An 18,899-nucleotide genomic window follows, 5' to 3' on the forward strand; every position below is an offset into this window, starting at 1 on the left:
AAATATGAACTATTGCCAGCAGCCAATGACACAGAGATCATGGCCAATGGGAAATGTGCATTTCAGTCCTGCCAGCAGCCAATGACACAGAGATCATGTACAATGGGAAATGTGCATTTCAGTCCTGCCAGCAGCAAATACAACAGAGATCATGTACAATGGGAAATGTGCATTTCAGTCCTGCCCACAGCCAATGACACAGAGATCATGCACAATGGGAAATGTGCATTTCAGTCCTGCCACAGCCAATGACACAGAGATCATGTACAATGGGAAATGTGCATTTCAGTCCTGCCAGCAGGCAATACAACAGAGATCATGTACAATGGGAAATGTGCATTTCAGTCCTGCCACAGCCAATGACACAGAGATTGTGCCCAATGGGAAATGTGCATTTCAGTCCTGCCCACAGCCAATGACACAGAGATTGTGCCCAATGGGAAATGTGCATTTCAGTCCTGCCACAGCCAATGACACAGAGATCATGTACAATGGGAAATGTGCATTTCAGTCCTGCCACAGCCAATGACACAGAGATCATGTACAATGGGAAATGTGCATTTCAGTCCTGCCCACAGCCAATGACACAGAGATTGTGCCCAATGGGAAATGTGCATTTCAGTCCTGCCAGCAGCAAATACAACAGAGATCATGTACAATGGGAAATGTGCATTTCAGTCCTGCCCACAGCCAATGACACAGAGATCATGCCCAATGGGAAATGTGCATTTCAGTCCTGCCCACAGCCAATGACACAGAGATCATGCCCAATGGGAAATGTGCATTTCAGTCCTGCCAGCAGCCAATGACACAGAGATCATGTACAATGGGAAATGTGCATTTCAGTCCTGCCCACAGCCAATGACACAGAGATCATGGCCAATGGGAAATGTGCATTTCAGTCCTGCCCAGCTGGCTCCAGCCTGCCCAGGCAGTTCTGTGCCCTCGGCTCTGACTGAGGCCCAGGCAAAGCTCAGCTCCCACCTGCAGCACCGCTCACCTTTCCTCAGCAGCTCAGGACACGCCTGCACTGCACACTCCACCTTGGCATGTTCAAAGTAGGTCTGAGCAGGGCTGATCTGCTGCTTCTGGGGGGCATCAGAACCCTAAAAAGCACAAAATTGCTCAGTGAGTGTCAAACAGGAGAAACTCGGGACATCAAGAGATCATCAGTGATCACAGCCACGCCAGCAGGGTCAGGTGTGCGCAGCCGCACTTCACACCGCTCATACCGAATACTGAAAGAATGACATTGTTGAAGATACTGGAAGTTATTAAAAGTTACTTCAAATGTGAAAAGATATGAAAAGAAATGAAAATATAGATAAGAAAATATATGAAAAGAAATGAAAATATAGATAAGAAAAGATATGAAAAGAGAGATATGAAAGGATATGAAAAGAAATGAAAATATAGATAAGAAAATATATGAAAAATAGATATGAAAAGATATGAAAAGAAATGAAAATATAGATAAGAAAAGATATGAAAAGAGAGATATCAAAAGACAGGAAAAGATAAGGAAAAGACAGGAAAAGATAAGGAAAAGACAGGAAAAGAAAGGAAAGGAAAAGAAAGGAAAAGAAAGGAAAAGAAAGGAAAAGAAAGGAAAAGAAAGGAAAAGAAAGGAAAAGAAAGGAAAAGAAAGGAAAAGAAAGAAAAAGAAAGAAAAAGAAAGAAAAAGAAAGAAAAAGAAAGAAAAATATAGATAAGAAAAGATATGAAAAGAGAGATATCAAAAGATATGAAAAGATAGATATGAAAATGTATGGAAAGATAGATATGAAAAGATATGAAAAAATAGATATTAAAAATATGAAAAAATAGATATGAGAAGATATGAAAAAAAGAAAATATAGATAAGAAAATATATGAAAAGATAGATATGAAAAGATATGAAAATATATGAAAATAAATTAAAATATAGATAAGAAAATATATGAAAAGATAGATATGAAAAGATATGAAAATATATGAAAATAAATTAAAATATAGATAAGAAAATATATGAAAAGACAGGAAAAGATGAAAGGAAAAGAAAAGAAAGGAAAAGGAAAATAAAAGAAAGGAAAGGAAAAGGAAAAGAAAAGAAAGGAAAAGGAAAAGAAAAGAAAAGAAAGAAAAGAAAGGAAAAGGAAAAGAAAGGAAAGAAAAGAAAGGAAAAGGAAAATATAGATAAAATAATATATGAAAAGATAGATATGAAAAGACATTAAAAGATAGATATTAAAATATATGAAAAGATAGATATGAAAAGATATGAAAAGTAAAATAGATTTTGGTGTTACTTAAATCCACACAGAAATATTTATATTTTATAGAAATACTAAAGTTTTATATTTTATTAGAACTGTGTTATGTTAAAGCAGAATACATATAAATAGTGAAACTGTAATATAGAGAAAATATAAATAGAATATAGAGAATATAGAATTTATATATAGAATATAGAGAGAATGTAAATAGAATCTAGAGAGAGAATATAGAATTTATATATAGAATATAGAGAGAATGTAAATAGAATATATAGAGAGAATATAGAATTTATATATAGAATATAGAGAGAGAATATAGAATTTATATATAGAATATAGAGAATATAAATAGAATATAGAGAGAGAATATAGAATTTATATATAGAATATAGAGAGAATATAGAATTTATATATAGAATATAGAGAGAATATACATAGAATATAGAGGGTGAATAAAGAATTTATATATAGAATATAGAGAGAATGTAAATAGAATATAGAGAGAATATAGAATTTATATATAGAATATAGACAGAATATAAATAGAATATAGAGAGAGAATATAGAATTTATATATAGAATATAGACAGAATGTAAATAGAATATAGAGAATATAAAACATATATAGAATATATAGATAGAATATAAATATAAATACAGAATACAATCTATAAATACATAAATATATATAAATATAGATACAATAAATATATATATAATACAAAGCCATAAAGTTTTATTAAATATTTGAAATAATTAATTATTTAATACAACATTAACTAAGATGTCAGATATTCCCTTATTCTAAAAGTTGCACGAAATTAACTAAAGTGGAATTTTCTGGTGGCTTTTTAGGACAAAAAAACCACCAAACCTTTTTTTTTTTTTTTTTCTCTTTTTTTGGGCTTTTTAGGATGCAACCAAGCAGCAAACAGAGCTTCCAGGAGCTGATATTTCCCAACCCTTTGGGATACAATTCCCAAAATTTTTCCAATGGAGATTCTCTCAGCGAATCCCAAAATCTGAGTTCATTCCCCAAAGCCAGAGCCTGCAAAGCTCAGGCAGCAGAAATTGAGAATTTTTTATCATTTGTATTCATATTTTATTCTTTATGGTTTTATTGAAAATTTTTATTGGAATTCATTTTATTGATTGAGAATTGTATTGTATTTTTATTATATTCATAATGATGAATCTGAATGGCTGCCAGAATCCTCTCATGGTAAAAATGGGGGATTCTTGGATGAATTCCAGGTTTTTGGAAGTAAACATTGCCCAAACTTTGCAAATCCATGAAATAAAACAGAAATTTCAATTTTACTGGGTGCATTCATAATGACGAACGTCTCATTGTGAAATTGAGGGATTCCTGAGTGAATTTCATGATTTTTAGAACTAAACATTGCCCAAACTTTGCAAATCCAAATCCATGAAATAAAGCACTGAAGGAAAATTCCAATTTTACTGGGTATATTCATAATGATGAATCTCTCATTGTGAGTTTGGAGGACTTCTGGGTGAATTCCAGGTTTTTAAAATTAATATTGCCCAAACTTTGCAAACCCATGAAATAAAACATTGAAGGAAATTCCAATTTTACTGGGTGCATTCATAATGAGGAATGTGGAACACACTGCCTGAACTTTGCAAATCCACAAAATAAACCACTGAAGGAAAACTCCAATTTTACTGGGTATATTCATAATGAGTAACGTCTCATTGTGAAATTGAGGGATTCCTGAGTGAATTTCATGATTTTTAGAACTAAACATTACCCAAACTTTGCAAATCCAAATACATGAAATAAAACACTGAAGGAAAATTCCAATTTTACTGGGTATATTCATAATGATGAATCTCTCATTGTGAGTTTGGAGGACTTCTGAGTGAATTCCAGGTTTTTAAAATTAATATTGCCCGAACTTTGCAAATCCATGAAATAAAACATTGAAGGAAAATTCTAATTTTACTGGGTGCATTCATAATGAGGAATGTGGAACACACTGCCCGAACTTCGCAAATCCACAAAATAAAACACTGAAGGAAAACTCCAATTTTACTGGGTATATTCATAATGATGAATGTGGAATGCTGCCAGAATCCTCTCATTGTAAAACTGGGGCATTCCCGGGTGAATTCCATTGTTTTAGAACTAAACATTGCCCAAACTTTGCAAATCCACGAAATAAAACACTGAAGGAAAATTCCAGTTTTACTGGGTAAAAAGGTGGTGAGACTTGGCCAACAACATCACCTTTGCACACTGAACTCCTCCCATTAAATCACTCCAAAAATACTGTTTGAAAACAGTAAAATTGGGGCATTCCTGGGTGAATTTTGTGGTTTTTAGAACTAAACACTGCCCAAACTTTGCAAATCCATGAAATAAACCACTGAAAGAAATTTCAATTTTACTGGGTGCATTCATAATGAGGAACGTCTCACTGTGAAATTGAGGGATTCCTGAGTGAATGTCATGATTTTTAGAACTAAACATTGCCCAAACTTTGCAAATCCAAATCCATGAAATAAAGCACTGAAGGAAAATTCCAATTTTACTGGGTATATTCATAATGATGAATGTCTCATTGTGAGTTTGGAGGACTTCTGGGTGAATTCCAGGTTTTTAAAATTAATATTGCCCAAACTTTGCAAACCCATGAAATAAAACATTGAAGGAAATTCCAATTTTACTGGGTGCATTCATAATGAGGAATGTGGAACACACTGCCCAAACTCTGCAAATCCATGAAATAAAGCACTGAAAGAAATTCCAATTTTACTGGGTGTATTCATAATGATGAATGTGGAACACACTGCCCGAACTTCGCAAATCCACAAAATAAAACATAGAAGGAAATTCCAATTTTACTGGGTATATTCATAATGATGAATCTCTCATTGTGAAATTGAGGGATTCCTGAGTGAATTTCATGATTTTTAGAAGTAAACATTGCCCAAACTTTGCAAACCCATGAAATAAAACACTGAAGGAAAATTCCAATTTTACTGGGTGCATTCATAATGATGAATGTGGAACACACTGCCCGAACTTCGCAAATCCACAAAATAAAACACTGAAGGAAAACTCCAATTTTACTGGGTGTATTCATAATGATGAATGTGGAATGCTGCCAGAATCCTCTCATTGTAAAACTGGGGCATTCCCGGGTGAATTCCATTGTTTTAGAACTAAACATTGCCCAAACTTTGCAAATCCACAAAATAAAACACTGAAGGAAATATCAGTTTTACTGGGTAAAAAGGTGGTGAGACTTGGCCAACAACATCACCTTTGCACACTGAACTCCTCCCATTAAATCACTCCTAAAAAGTCTGGGCAATGTTTAGTTCTAAAAACCACAAAATTCACCCAGGAATGCCCCAATTTTACAATGAGAGGATTCTGGCAATGTTCCAGATTAACTGAAATTTCTTTCTGTATTTCATTTCACGGATTTGCAATGTTTGAGCCACGGTTAGTTCTGAAAACCTGAAATTCACCCAGGAATCCACCAAACTGAAGGCTAAAATACTGTTTGAAAACAGTGAAAACACCTGAAAACACCTTTCCTTCAGTGTTTTCAAACAGTATTTTAGCCTTTAGGAACAAAACCCTTCGGGGCAGTTTCTGTAGCTGCAAAACCGTGCAGAAAATCCTTTTTTTGAGGAAAGCAGAGGGGTGCTCTCACCTGGAACTCGTTGAGGCACTGTGCCATGACAAACTGGTGCCTGTCGGTGGCCGAGGGCTCGGCCAGGAGGTCGGGCAGGCTCGGGGGGCTCTGGGGGGGGGCCGTGCCCTGCAGGTGGCAGCCGAAGCCGATGTTCCCGGGCAGCTGGAACCGCTGGTCCTGCGGCCCAAAGGGCCCCATCAGCTCGTCCGGCCACACCGTCCTGGGAGCTGCAGGGGGAGGAGAGAAACGGGCTGGGAATCAAAAAAAAACGGGCTGGGAATCTGAAAAAACGGGCTGGGAATCAAAAAAATGGGCTGGGAATCAAAAAAAACGGGCTGGGAATGTCAGAAACGGGCAGGGAATCAAAAAAAACGGGGTGGGAATGTCAGAAACGGGCTGGGAAACGAAAAAACGGGCTGGGAAACGAAAAAACGGGCTGGGAATGTTAAAAAACGGGGTGGGAATCAAAAAAAACGGGCTGGGAATCTGAAAAAACGGGCTGGGAATCTGAAAAAACGGGGTGGGAATCTGAAAAAACGGGGTGGGAATCTGAAAAAACGGGGTGGGAATGTCAGAAACGGGCTGGGAATCAAAAAAAACGGGCTGGGAATCTGAAAAAACGGGGTGGGAATGTTAAAAAACGGGGTGGGAATCAAAAAAATGGGCTGGGAATGTCAGAAACGGGCAGGGAATCAAAAAAACGGGCTGGGAATCAAAAAAAACGGGCTGGGAATCGAAAAAACGGGCAGGGAATCAAAAAAAACGGGGTGGGAATGTCAGAAACGGGCTGGGAATGTCAGAAACGGGCTGGGAATCAAAAAAAACGGGCTGGGAATCTGAAAAAACGGGGTGGGAATGTCAAAAAAACGGGGTGGGAATGTCAGAAACAGGCAGGGAATCAAAAAAACGGCTGGGAATGTCAAAAATGGGCTGGGAATCAAAAAAAACGGGCTGGGAATCCAAAAAATGGGTTGGGAATGTCACAAACGGGCAGGGAATCAAAAAAACGGGCAGGGAATCAAAAAAAAATGGGCAGGGAATCAAAAAAAATGGGCTGGGAATCAAAAAAAAATGGGCTGGGAATGTCAAAAAACGGGATGGGAATCAAAAAAATGGGCTGGGAATGCCAAAAAATGGGCTGGGAATGTCAAAAACCAGTCAGGGAATTAAAAAACGGGCAGGGAATCAAAAAAAACGGGCTGGGAATGCCAAAAAATGGGCTGGGAATCAAAAAAATGGGCTGGGAATCAAAAAAACGGGCTGGGAATGTCAAAAAACGGGCAGGGAACCTAAAAAATCAGGGCTGGTATGTCAAAAAAATGGGGTTGGAATGTCAAAAAAACGGGCTGGGAATGTAAAAAAAACAGGCAGGGAATCCAAAAAATGGGCTGGGAATGTCAAAAAATGGACGGAGAATGCAAAAAATGGACAGAGAATCCAAAAAAATGGGCAGGGAATGCCAAAAACGGGCAGGGAATCAAAAAAACAAGTCAGGAAATGTCAAAAAAACAGTCAGGGAATGTCAAAAACGGGCAGGGAATCCCAAAAAACAGCAGGGAAACCCAAAAGAGTCAGGAAATCCCAAAAGAATCAGGAAATCCCAAAGCCAGTCACAAAATCCCAAAGCGTCAGGAAAACCCAAAAACGGGCAGGAAATCCCAAAAAAAGGGCAGAGAATCCCAAAAAACATCAGAAAACCCCAAAAACCACTCAGGAAATCCCAAAAGCAGCAGGGATCCCAAGGGAAAATGAGAAATCCCAAAAGCAGCAGGGATCCCAAGGGAAATCCCTTTCCCACATGAGGATTTCATCCCAAACATCAGCACTGCAAAAATCCCACTCCCAAATTTGGGATTTCCAGGGAATAAATTTAATTTTTCTTCCTAAATTTGTTTTTTTTTTTTTTTTTTTTTTTTTTTCCCTACCAAGTTAAAAATCCCATTTCCAAATTGGGATTTCAAGAGAAAAAAAAAAAAAAATTGCTTTTTCCTTTTTATAAATGTGGTTTTTTGTTTTTAAATTTTTTCTTCTAGCAAGTCACAAATCCCAATTCCAATTTGGGATTTCAAGGGGGAAAAAAAAAAAAAAAAATCTGCTTTTTCTTTTTTATAAATGTGGTTTTTCTTCTTAAATTTGCTTTTTCTCTTCTACCAAGAAAAAAAATCCCACTTCCCAATTGGGATTTCCAGGGAATAAATTTAATTTTTTTTCTTAAATTTGCTTTTTTTTTTTTTTTCTACCAAGTCAAATTTGGATTTCAAGGGAATAAATTTGCTTTTTCTTTTTTTCTAAATCTGCTTTTTTCTTTTCTACCAAGTCAGAAATCCCACATGCAAATTGGGATTTCAAGGGAATAAATTTCCTTTTTTTTTTTTTCCTAAATCTGCTTTTTCTTTTCTGCCAAGTCACAAATGCCACTTGCAAAGTGGGATTTCCAGGGAAAAAAGGTGGTTTTTTCCCCCTAAATGTGCTTTTTTTTCCCCTAAATGTGCTTTTTTTTCTCTAAATGTGTGGGTCTTTTCCCCTAAATGTGCTTTTTTTTTCCTAAATATACTATTTTTTCCCCTAAATGTACTTTTTTCCCCCTAAATGTGCTTTTTTTCAGTAAATGTTTTTTCCCTAAATGTGCTTTTTTTTCCCCCTAAATGTGCTTTTTTTTCCCCCTAAATGTGCTTTTTTTCCCCTAAATGTGCTTTTTTTCCCCTAAATGTGCTTTTTTCCCCCCTAAATCTGCTTTTTTTTCCCCTAAATGTGCTTTTTTCCCCCTAAATGTGCTTTTTTTCAGTAAATGTTTTTTCCCTAAATGCGCTTTTTTTTTTCCCTAAATGTGCTTTTTTCCCCTAAATGTACTTTTTTTCCCCTAAATGTACTTTTTTTTTCCCTAAATGTGTTTTTTCCCTCTAAATTTGCTTTTTCCCCCCTAAACATGTTTTTTTTCCCTAAATGTGCTTTTTTTCCCCAAATTTGCTTTTTTCCCCCCTAAATCTGCTTTTTTTTCCCCCTAAATGTGCTTTTTTCCCCTAAATGTGCTATTTTTTCCCTAAATGTGCTTTTTTTTCCCTAAATGTGCATTTTTTCCCTAAATGTGTTTTTTTTCCCCTAAATTTGCTTTTTTCCCCCCTAAACATGTTTTTTCCCCTAAATGTGCTTTTTTTTCCCTAAATTGCTTTTTTTTCCCCTAAATGTGCTTTTTTCCCCCCAAATGTCCTTTTTTCCCCCTAAATGTGCTTTTTTCCCCCTAAATGTGCTTTTTTTTCCCCAACATGTGCTTTTTTTTCCCTAAATGTGCTTTTTTTCCCCTAAATGTGTGCTTTTTTCCCCTAAATGTGCTTTTTTTTCCTTAAATGTACTTTTTTTTCCCTAAATATGCTTTTTTTCCCCTAAATGTGTTTTTCCCCCTAAATGTGCTTTTTTTTTTCCCCTAAATGTGCTATTTTTTTCCCTAAATGTGTTTTTTCCCCCTAAATTTGCTTTTTTTTCCCCTAAACATGTTTTTTTCCCCTAAATCTGCTTTTTTTTCCCCTAAATGTGCTTTTTCCCCCTAAATGTGCTTTTTTTCCCCCAAATGTGCTTTTTTTCCCCCCTAAATGTGCTTTTTTTTTCCCCTAAATGTGCTATTTTTTTCCCTAAATGTGTTTTTTCCCCCTAAATTTGCTTTTTTTTCCCCTAAACATGTTTTTTTCCCCTAAATCTGCTTTTTTTCCCCCAAATGTGCTTTTTCCCCCTAAATGTGCTTTTTTCCCCCAAATGTGCTTTTTTTCCACTAAATGTGCTTTTTTTTTCCCCTAAATGTGCTTTTTTTTTTCCCTAAATGTGCTTTTCTTCAGTAAATGTGGGGTTTTTTTCCCCTTAATGTGTGCTTTTTTTCCCTAAAGGTGTTTTTTTTCCCCTAAATGTCCCCTAAATTTGCTTTTTTCCCCCCTAAACATGTTTTTTTCCCCTAAATGTGCTTTTTTTCCCTAAATTTGCTTTTTTTTCCCCTAAATGTGCTTTTTTCCCCCCAAATGTCCTTTTTTCCCCCTAAATGTGCTTTTTTCCCCCTAAATGTGCTTTTTTTTCCCCAACATGTGCTTTTTTTTCCCTAAATGTTCTTTTTTTCCCCTAAATGTGTGCTTTTTTCCCCTAAATGTGCTTTTTTTTCCTTAAATGTACTTTTTTTTCCCTAAATATGCTTTTTTTCCCTAAATGTGTTTTTCCCCCTAAATGTGCTTTTTTTTTCCCCTAAATGTGCTATTTTTTTCCCTAAATGTGTTTTTTCCCCCTAAATTTGCTTTTTTTTCCCCTAAACATGTTTTTTTCCCCTAAATCTGCTTTTTTTTTCCCCTAAATGTGCTTTTTCCCCCTAAATGTGCTTTTTTTCCCCCCTAAATGTGCTTTTTTTCCCCCAAATGTGCTTTTTTTCCCCCCTAAATGTGCTTTTTTTCCCCCAAATGTGCTTTTTTTCCACTAAATGTGCTTTTTTTTCCCCTAAATGTGCTTTTTTTTTTCCCTAAATGTGCTTTTCTTCAGTAAATGTGGGGTTTTTTTTCCCCTTAATGTGTGCTTTTTTTCCCTAAAGGTGTTTTTTTTCCCCTAAATGTCCCCTAAATTTGCTTTTTTCCCCCCTAAACATGTTTTTTTCCCCTAAATGTGCTTTTTTTTCCCTAAATTTGCTTTTTTTTTCCCCTAAATGTGCTTTTTTCCCCCCAAATGTCCTTTTTTCCCCCTAAATGTGCTTTTTTTTCCCCCTAAATGTGCTTTTTTTTCCCCAACATGTGCTTTTTTTTCCCTAAATGTTCTTTTTTTCCCCTAAATGTGTGCTTTTTTCCCCTAAATGTGCCTTTTTTTCCTTAAATGTGCTTTTTTTTCCCCTAAATGTGCTTTTTTTTCCCTAAATGTTTTTTCCCCTAAATGTGCTTTTTTTTTCCCCTAAATGTGCTATTTTTTTCCCTAAATGTGTTTTTTCCCCCTAAATTTGCTTTTTTTTCCCCTAAACATGTTTTTTCCCCTAAATCTGCTTTTTTTTTCCCCTAAATGTGCTTTTTTCCCCTAAATGTGCTTTTTCCCCCCCTAAATGTGCTTTTTTTTTTCCCCTAAATGTGCTTTTTTTTTTCCCCTAAATGTGCTTTTTCCCCCTAAATGTGCTTTTTTTCCCCCAAATGTGCTTTTTTTTTTTCCCCCCTAAATGTGCTTTTTTCCCCCAAATGTGCTTTTTTTCCACTAAATGTGCTTTTTTTTCCCCTAAACATGTTTTTCTTCTCCTAAATGTGCTTTTTTTTTTCCCTAAATGTGCTTTTCTTCAGTAAATGTGGGGTTTTTTTCCCCTTAATGTGTGCTTTTTTTCCCTAAAGGTGTTTTTTTTCCCCTAAATGTGCTTTTTTTTCCCCTAAATTTGCTTTTTTTCCCCCCTAAACATGTTTTTTTTCCCCCAAATGTGCTTTTTTTCCCCCAAATGTGCTTTTTTTTCCCCCTAAATGTGCTTTTTCCCCCCCTAAACATGTTTTTTTTCCCTAAATGTGCTTTTCCTTACATAAATCAGGAGGTGAAGCAGCCACGTGAGGCTCATCTGAGCCAGAGGATCCTGCAGTGGAAAAACTTTTGGCATTCCCAATTCTTCTGAGCAAGGAAGAAAAGCCTGGCAGGTAGGTGACCAATCTTGCTCTGTTACAGAGCACCTGAGGGAAAAAAAAATTCAAATTATGACTTAACAACACCATAAAATAATAATAATTTAATGATAAAAATCAAATTAATCATTGAAACACAGCTCTGTGAGTCACAAGGGAAATCCTCCTTCAAGAATGATGTTAAAATGTGAATTATGACCAGCTGGAACATCAAGTTGTAGAAATGTTTTATTGTTATTTTTATATTTTTTGCTGTTCCAAGCAAAAAAAAAAAAAAGCCTTAAAAATAAATGGTTTTAGTGTTAATTAAAGGCCTGAAAATTTAAAATAGCACCACTGAAACCCCACAATTTAAATTAAATTATGCCTAGGGATTGTCTCCATGATTGTTTCCTGGAAAATACAAATGCCTCCTGCCACAGTGGGGTTTTTTTTTTTTGGAAAATTCAACTTTTCAGGTGAGGAACAGCAATTCTTTTGAGAAAAGAACATAAAAGGATTTCCCTCAAGCGCTGCAGCTCTGACTCTATAAAAAAAACGACACAATTTTACATCAAAAAGAGGCACTTTCAGAAGTAATTGATTTTAAAAGAAGAGAAGAAGCGCTGCCATTTGGATGTTAAATATAAAAATTGTATTTAAAGCATCAGCACCTGAGGCACTTTTTCACCCAGCACTCCTGTGTAAATATCAAATAATTCCTACCAAATTCTAAAAACTCAGGTGCTTCAAGCCACATTTAATTGATGACTTAAATCAATTATTTCCAGCTCAAGCCTGGAGCTGTCTCCTTCTAAAAACAGCTTTAAAAGGTTCCTGCAACACAACAAAAATCTGATTTCACTCTCAAATTTTGTTTTTTTAATCGTCAAATTGCGATTGAAATTCATTTTCGTGTGCTGCTGATGTTATAAACAGATGTAAACAATCAGAGGCAACGTGTAATTAGCAGAAAAGAGGATTTTCTGACGGGGCTGTCACTAATTACAGCTCGCTCATGCAAATATTGACACACCTGGCGTTACACACCAAACACCACCGAGGGAAAGGATTCATGAATTATTCATGATTCGCGGCGACAGCAATAAAAAAATAAAAACTTCATGCTCCAGCCTGAAATCAGCTGAGCGGTGCAAACAGAATTCCCCCAGGGCTGAGCGCAGGATGGCCGAAAAAGCAGAGAAAAAATGGATTTAATCTTTAATTTCGGTGGTACTCTGGGATATTCACACTGGAGCACGGCTGGATTGGGATTTTTTAGGGAGAAATTCTTCTCTGCGTGAGGTCCTGCGGGACCCCTGCAAGTTCCAAGCACACTGGAAGCTGTCCCTGCCCTGAGTCGGAATTAAATGATTTTTTTAAAGTTTTTTTCCCCCACCCAAACCTGTTTGTAATTCCATTTAATCCTCAATTCCGCCGGGATATCCGCAAGAGCTGGCGCCACTCACTCACATTGGCCATGGCAGACGCTGCTCTCCCCTCGCTGACAGGCCCGGACACGCCTGGAAAAGAGAAAAGAAAAGGGGAAACAGCAAAAAAGGGGACGAGGAAGAGGAAGGAAAGGGAAAAGAAAAGGGGAAACAGCAGAAAAGGGGACGAGGAAGAGGAAGGAAAGGGAAAAGAAAAGGGGAAACAGCAGAAAAGGGACGAGGAAGAGGAAGGAAAGGGAAGAGGGAAGGGGAAAGAAGGCGCTGAACGCCCCGGCCCCGGAGCCCTCTCACACCCAGCACGGCCTGCCCGCGTCCCAGGAGCGGCGCCGCCGCGGACAGGCGGCGGCAGCCGACGGGAAGGGAAAAAGGAAACTGGAAATGGGAGAAGGAGATGGGAAAATGGGAGAAGGAAGCGGGAAAAGAGGAAAAGAAAAAGGAGCCCCCGGCCCCCCTCACCTCTTCCTGCAAAATGGCGGCGCCCACCCGCCCCCGCCGCGCCCTCGCCGCGCGCCCCCAGGCCTAGCCAGTCGATCCGCCGACACCTCGATGGGAGCGGCGCGGAACAGCGCGGAATCAGCCGCTCGGCGTTCTGTTGCTCAGGGCCGCGGGAGGGGCGGTGGAGGCCGTGAGGGGAAGGCGGCGATGGCGGCGGGGCCGGCGGGGCCGGGGAGGTTCCCGTGGGACCGGCGGGGCCGGGATCGGTCGTGGCGGGGCCGGGATCGGTCGTGGCGGGGCCGGGGCGTCCCCTCGGTGCTCCCAAGGCGGTGTTGCCCCGTGTGAGGGGCGGAGAAGGGCGGCCGTGGGTGCCGCGGCGGCGGGGCTGTTCCCGCGCGGGGCACCAGGGGGCAGTCGGGGAGCGGCAGCCGCGCTCATCGCCCTCATCATTGCCGGGATCCCAAAAGTGGGAAATGGGGAGAAAAGGGGGAAAAGGGATTTTGTTGAAGGGAATCGAAAGGAGGGGAGGATGTTTCCGCTAAGGAAAAGCGCAAAGCCGGGGGTTCGCTGGGAATGGGGAACATCAGTGGCGCTTCTGCCGCAAAACTGTGACTTCAAGGGCAATACCTTAAATAACTTCTACAAAGTAATGATAAAAATATTGAAAATCTGCTTCAGTGGCTTCCCTCCCTGTTGTTTTTGGTTTTTTTTTTAATGGAAAAGCTCTGGACAGGCTCCCCAGGGAATGGTCACAGCCCCAAGGATTAAAGTTTTCTTTCTCATTTTTTGCCATTTCTTTGCTGTCTGTTCCAAGCAGCGTTGCTGGTGAAGGAAAAGGAATTTTGATCTCTCCCAAATAAAAGTTTGGGCGTTCCCATCCCTCAGTGACTTTGCACAAGGCCTTGAATTTATTTTCCTTCTAAACCAGGACATTTGTTTTGCTTTTTCACTGGTTTATTAGCAGAAATTTATGAACATAAACCAGTGCCAGAGGTTTCCATAGTTCAAAATCAGAGCAGGACATTGGGTCTGTGGCCAGAATAATAACATTCAGCCTTACAGTGTCCTTACTGCATTTAATAAAGTCTTGGCTTTATTTTATCAGGATCTAGAGGAAATTGTGATATCCATTCCTGAACAATGTGATGCATTAAGTAGCTATAATGTTGCAATTTTGATTTTTGTATTTTTTTTTTCCATGAGCGCATTCGCTCACTGTTGGATGCCACTCAACTCTTTTATTGAGTCAATGTTAGCACACTTAATTCTCATTTGCTTTTGCATTAAACATTCATGTGGAATCTCTGAACTTCAGTAAAAAAAAAAAAATAAAAAAAAAAAGAGATGAGAAATCAGAGAAATTCAACTTTAACTCTTTACAGGATGTGATTTATGTCCTCTACTAGGAAGCACCGTGGATTAAATCCAGCCTGTATTGACTTGTCCTTAGGCAATCCCAATTTATCTCCTCTCCAGGGCTGCCACTTCCAGCTACTCCAATCAATCCAGGAGTTATCAGCCCCTCAAGTCTGTGGCCTGAATTCATAAAGATTCATTTCAATAAAGTTCCTATTCAAAGGAGGCTGCGGAATCAAACGATCCAATTACAGATTTATCAAATATTAATAAGGGAAAATCTTCCTGATCTTTTGGATGCCAACATCCTTCTCCCCTGGTGTCAGGAAAGTAATTAGCAGCTGGCTCTGATTAAATTCTTCCCTCGGAGATTGCTGCTCTCAGTTTGAGGGAGAGGAAGAAATGCACACGACAGGATTCCTAATTCCTCCTTCGAAAGCCCTTTTGGAAAAATCCACGTGGCTTCAGTTCAGGGGAACTCCTCGGTGTCCAAAACCTGGAGCTGACAGCTGAAGTTCATGCCCAGGTTCTGCTGCTGTTACTCAGATGATTTTTTCCTCTGGGATCTCCAGCATGGAAAGGACGTGGAGCTGCTGGAGAGTCCCGAGGAGACCATGGAGATGATCAGAGGGAAAAGCTGGGAGCCCTGGGAATGTTCCCCTGGAGAAGGGAAGGCTCCAGGCAGAGCTCAGAGCCCTGGGAATGTTCCCCTGGAGAAGGGAAGGCTCCAGGCAGAGCTCAGAGCCCTGGGAATGTTCCCCTGGAGAAGGGAAGGCTCCAGGCAGAGCTCAGAGCAATCCCTGGGAATGTTCCCCTGGAGAAGGGAAGGCTCCAGGCAGAGCTCAGAGCCCTGGGAATGTTCCCCTGGAGAAGGGAAGGCTCCAGGCAGAGCTCAGAGCCCTGGGAATGTTCCCCTGGAGAAGGGAAGGCTCCAGGCAGAGCTCAGAGCCCCTTGCAGGGCCTGAAGGGGCTCCAGGAGAGCTGGAGAGGGACTGGGGACAAGGGATGGAGGGACAGGAGCCAGGGAATGGCTCCCAGTGCCAGAGGGCAGGGATGGCTGGGAGATTGGGAATTCCTGGGAATTCCTGGCTGGGCTGGAATTCCCAAAGCCAGGCTGGAGCAATCTGGGACAGTGGGAGATGTCCCTGCCATGGCAGGGCTGGACTGGGGTGAGCTTTAAGCTGCTTTCCAACCCAAACCATCCCATGATCCCATGATTCCATGATTCCAGGATCCCATGATCCCAGGATTCCATGATTCCAGGATTCCATGATTCCATGAATGTTTTGTTTCTCCTGGCTGTGTGGGCTACAGGGGGATATTTAATGCAGTTTGATAAAAATCCTTTTATAGGAACAAAACCAAAATAGGAATCAGGAATGGCTTTCATTCCCCGAGGGCAGGGATGGGTGGGAGATTGGGAACTGGGAATTCCTGGCTGGGCTGGAATTCCCAGAGAAGCTGTGGCTGCCCCTGGATCCCTGGCAGTGCCCAAGGCCAGGCTGGAGCAATTTGGGACAGTGGGAGGTGTCCCTGTCATGGCAGGTGTGGATTGGGATGAGCTTTAAGCTCCTTTCCAACCCAAACCATTCCATGATTCCAGGATTCTTCTCTCTCTCTTTTTGGGACAGTGATTTCCTCTTGGCACCTTGACCAGGCTGCAGCACCGGGAAGAGCCTCAGGAATTTCGGAACTTCACCCCCTGCCTGAAAACTGAACTCCAGACCTCATCTGGGCTTCTCCTTCCATGCCCACCCCTGCTGGATTCCCTGCTCTGGAAGCAGAGGAGCCAGAGGTGCCCCTGAGAAGCTGCTCTGGTGCCCAAGACAAGCAGAAAGTGAATTTTCAGCAGTTTCCTCTCTGCTCTTCCAGGAACCCAGAGGAGCTGTGCAAACTCCATCCTTGGAGTCTTCAAAACTCTGGGATGAGAGCCTGGAATTGGACTGGAAAGCCCAAACCAGGGTTTCATCCTTAGTGTGGGCATTTGCTGGTTTTATTCCCAGTTCCACCCTGGGAGTTGTGGGAAATAGTAAAGGCCAGAAGATTTTCAGAAAGCTGGGAAAGCAGGCCTTAGAGACAGAGCAGAAAACAGAAAAAGTTACCACAGTACAGCAAGCAGGGACATGAAACCAGAACTTGAATTTTAGGAATTTTTCCCTGGTGGTTTTCCCTTTGGATACAGGAAGTGCTGGTTAAGTAGTGCTAAAAAAAAAAAAAATAAAAACAACAAACCCCAGATATTCTTTATTCCCATTGTTCCCATTTATCTGTGCAGTGATGGATTGTGCCCGGTGCTCCCAATTTTCCTAATGGCACCCATTAAACTTCATTAGGAATGTGTAAAACCCGAGTTCAAATCGTTGCCATTGATTTTGCATGTCTAAAACCTGCTGGAAGCACATCAGGAGCAGAGCATTCCCGGCCTCGCCGGCATTCCAGCCCCATTCCCTGCGGTCCCAAAGGGCAGCACAGGGATTGGCACCTCAGCCTGTGGTCCAGGGGATATTTAGGATCACCATTTAGGATGAGCCATCCTTTGTCACTGCCCCATCCAGGGAATTTTTACCTCCAAACTCCAGCTCTTTTGTTTATCCCTGTATTTATTTTTCTTCCCGTTTTCACTGGGGCTCCCCCTTTCCCTTGACCTGCTAAACCTCGGGAATGAGGAATGTCTGCTCCTGAGTGCCAGGGAAACGGGGATGGAGGAGAAGGGAGGAAAGGTTTTAACATGCTCTTTTCCCACAAAATAAACATCCTCTGGCTATAGGAAGAGTAAACTTCCCCTGGAAATGGATGTGTTTATATGAACAATCCCTTTCTTCTGGCATTTCCAGAGATTTGCTGGCTACCACTGGGAAAAGAGGCTTTTAGGGGATCGGTGCAATTACACCAGATAAGTCTTTGCATGATTTGTTTTCTTTTTGGGAAGACATTCCCCCCCTGGATGGATTGCTGTGATCCTGAAAGGGATTTCCTCCTTTATCTCCTGCGTGTCCCTTCCCCCTGCAATGTCCACCCCAAAGGACAAGGCAGGAAAAGGCCTTTTCCCAGCAAACTGCCTGGCTTTGACTCTGCTGTCCTGGGGATTTACTGGGAATCCTTCACCAGCACAGCTCCCTCTGTATCTGTAATCTCCCAGTTTTTCGCCAAAGAGAGAATTTTACCAGCCTTCCTAAACTGGGATGAGCCATTTCCAGGGACATCCTTCCAACAGGAGCCCTGATGCAGGATTACCCAGACAGATCTCAGACATTAATTCACCTCAGTTTGGTTTAAAACTGAGAAATCAAGCTTTAAAAGCTTTAGAATTTGCTTGCTAGGCATGAAACAGGAATATTTTTCCTGGGAAGCATGAGCTGCTCCTTGTTGCACACGTGGAGTGAGTGAGGAGATTCCCAACTCCTTTTTTTCCAGATCCCTTCCAGCAGCACCTCAGGGATGCTGCCACATCCAGCACAGCCTGTGGGGAACAGGGAATGATTGCAGGCTGGCTGTTTTGGGAGGTATTTATATTTACCACTCCAAATTTATGGAATTTAGGTGTCAATAATTTGGTGCTGAGGCTGTCACCAAGGCTGGAGGCCAGAAATAGCCTGGATTAAGTTTAATGTGACCTGAATTTGGTGGCAAATCTGGGAATTTATAGAATTTAGGTGTCAATAATTTGGTGCTGAGGTTGTCACCAAGGCTGGAGGCCAGAAATAGTCTGGATTAGGTTTAATGTGACCTGAATTTGGTCCACACTGAAGCTGAATTTGGACTGGTTTGTACCAGGACTGCATTCTCCTGAGGTCCCAGCTCTTGGAAGGAGAGATCCAGGAGGAGCAGGAGGACGTGGAGCTGTCTCTTGGGATCTGCTGGTGGCAAAGACATCAGGCTTGGCAGCCTGGAATGCTCCAGGTCCTGGTGGTCCTGAGCCCTCCATCTGCTCTGGAATGTGGCATTCCAGGCACTGGGTGCCAAATGTGCTGGGTGCCAGGTAAGGAGAAAGGCTCCCCTCAGAACTGGATCAAAATCAGCTTTTTTTTTTTTTTTTTTATAGGCTGCTTCTATTTTTGGTCAATCTTTATCCATCTGGGAAGTGTTAGAAAATCTGAGGAGGCAGAATTCCTGCTTAAACCCAGTGCCATGCCTAATGGGCTA

General features: G+C 40.6%; 1 protein-coding gene across 1 annotated transcript in view; it reads right to left on the reverse strand.

Moving 5' to 3' along the window:
• Nucleotides 1-13,457, reverse strand: part of MMADHC (metabolism of cobalamin associated D) — a 21,660-nt gene extending 8,203 nt beyond the window's left edge. The window contains exons 1-5 of the mRNA XM_053947587.1: nucleotides 13,422-13,457; nucleotides 12,988-13,037; nucleotides 11,439-11,583; nucleotides 5,948-6,156; nucleotides 1,001-1,106 (exon numbers count right to left, since the gene is read on the reverse strand). Coding sequence (XP_053803562.1) covers nucleotides 1,001-1,106; nucleotides 5,948-6,156; nucleotides 11,439-11,583; nucleotides 12,988-12,996 — 469 coding nt within the window. The 5' untranslated portion in view covers nucleotides 12,997-13,037; nucleotides 13,422-13,457. The remainder of the gene's footprint in view (nucleotides 1-1,000; nucleotides 1,107-5,947; nucleotides 6,157-11,438; nucleotides 11,584-12,987; nucleotides 13,038-13,421) is intronic.
• Between the last annotated feature and the right edge of the window lie 5,442 nt (nucleotides 13,458-18,899).

Source organism: Vidua chalybeata, chromosome 7 (assembly GCF_026979565.1).
Source record: "Vidua chalybeata isolate OUT-0048 chromosome 7, bVidCha1 merged haplotype, whole genome shotgun sequence".
Taxonomy (NCBI): domain Eukaryota; kingdom Metazoa; phylum Chordata; class Aves; order Passeriformes; family Viduidae; genus Vidua; species Vidua chalybeata.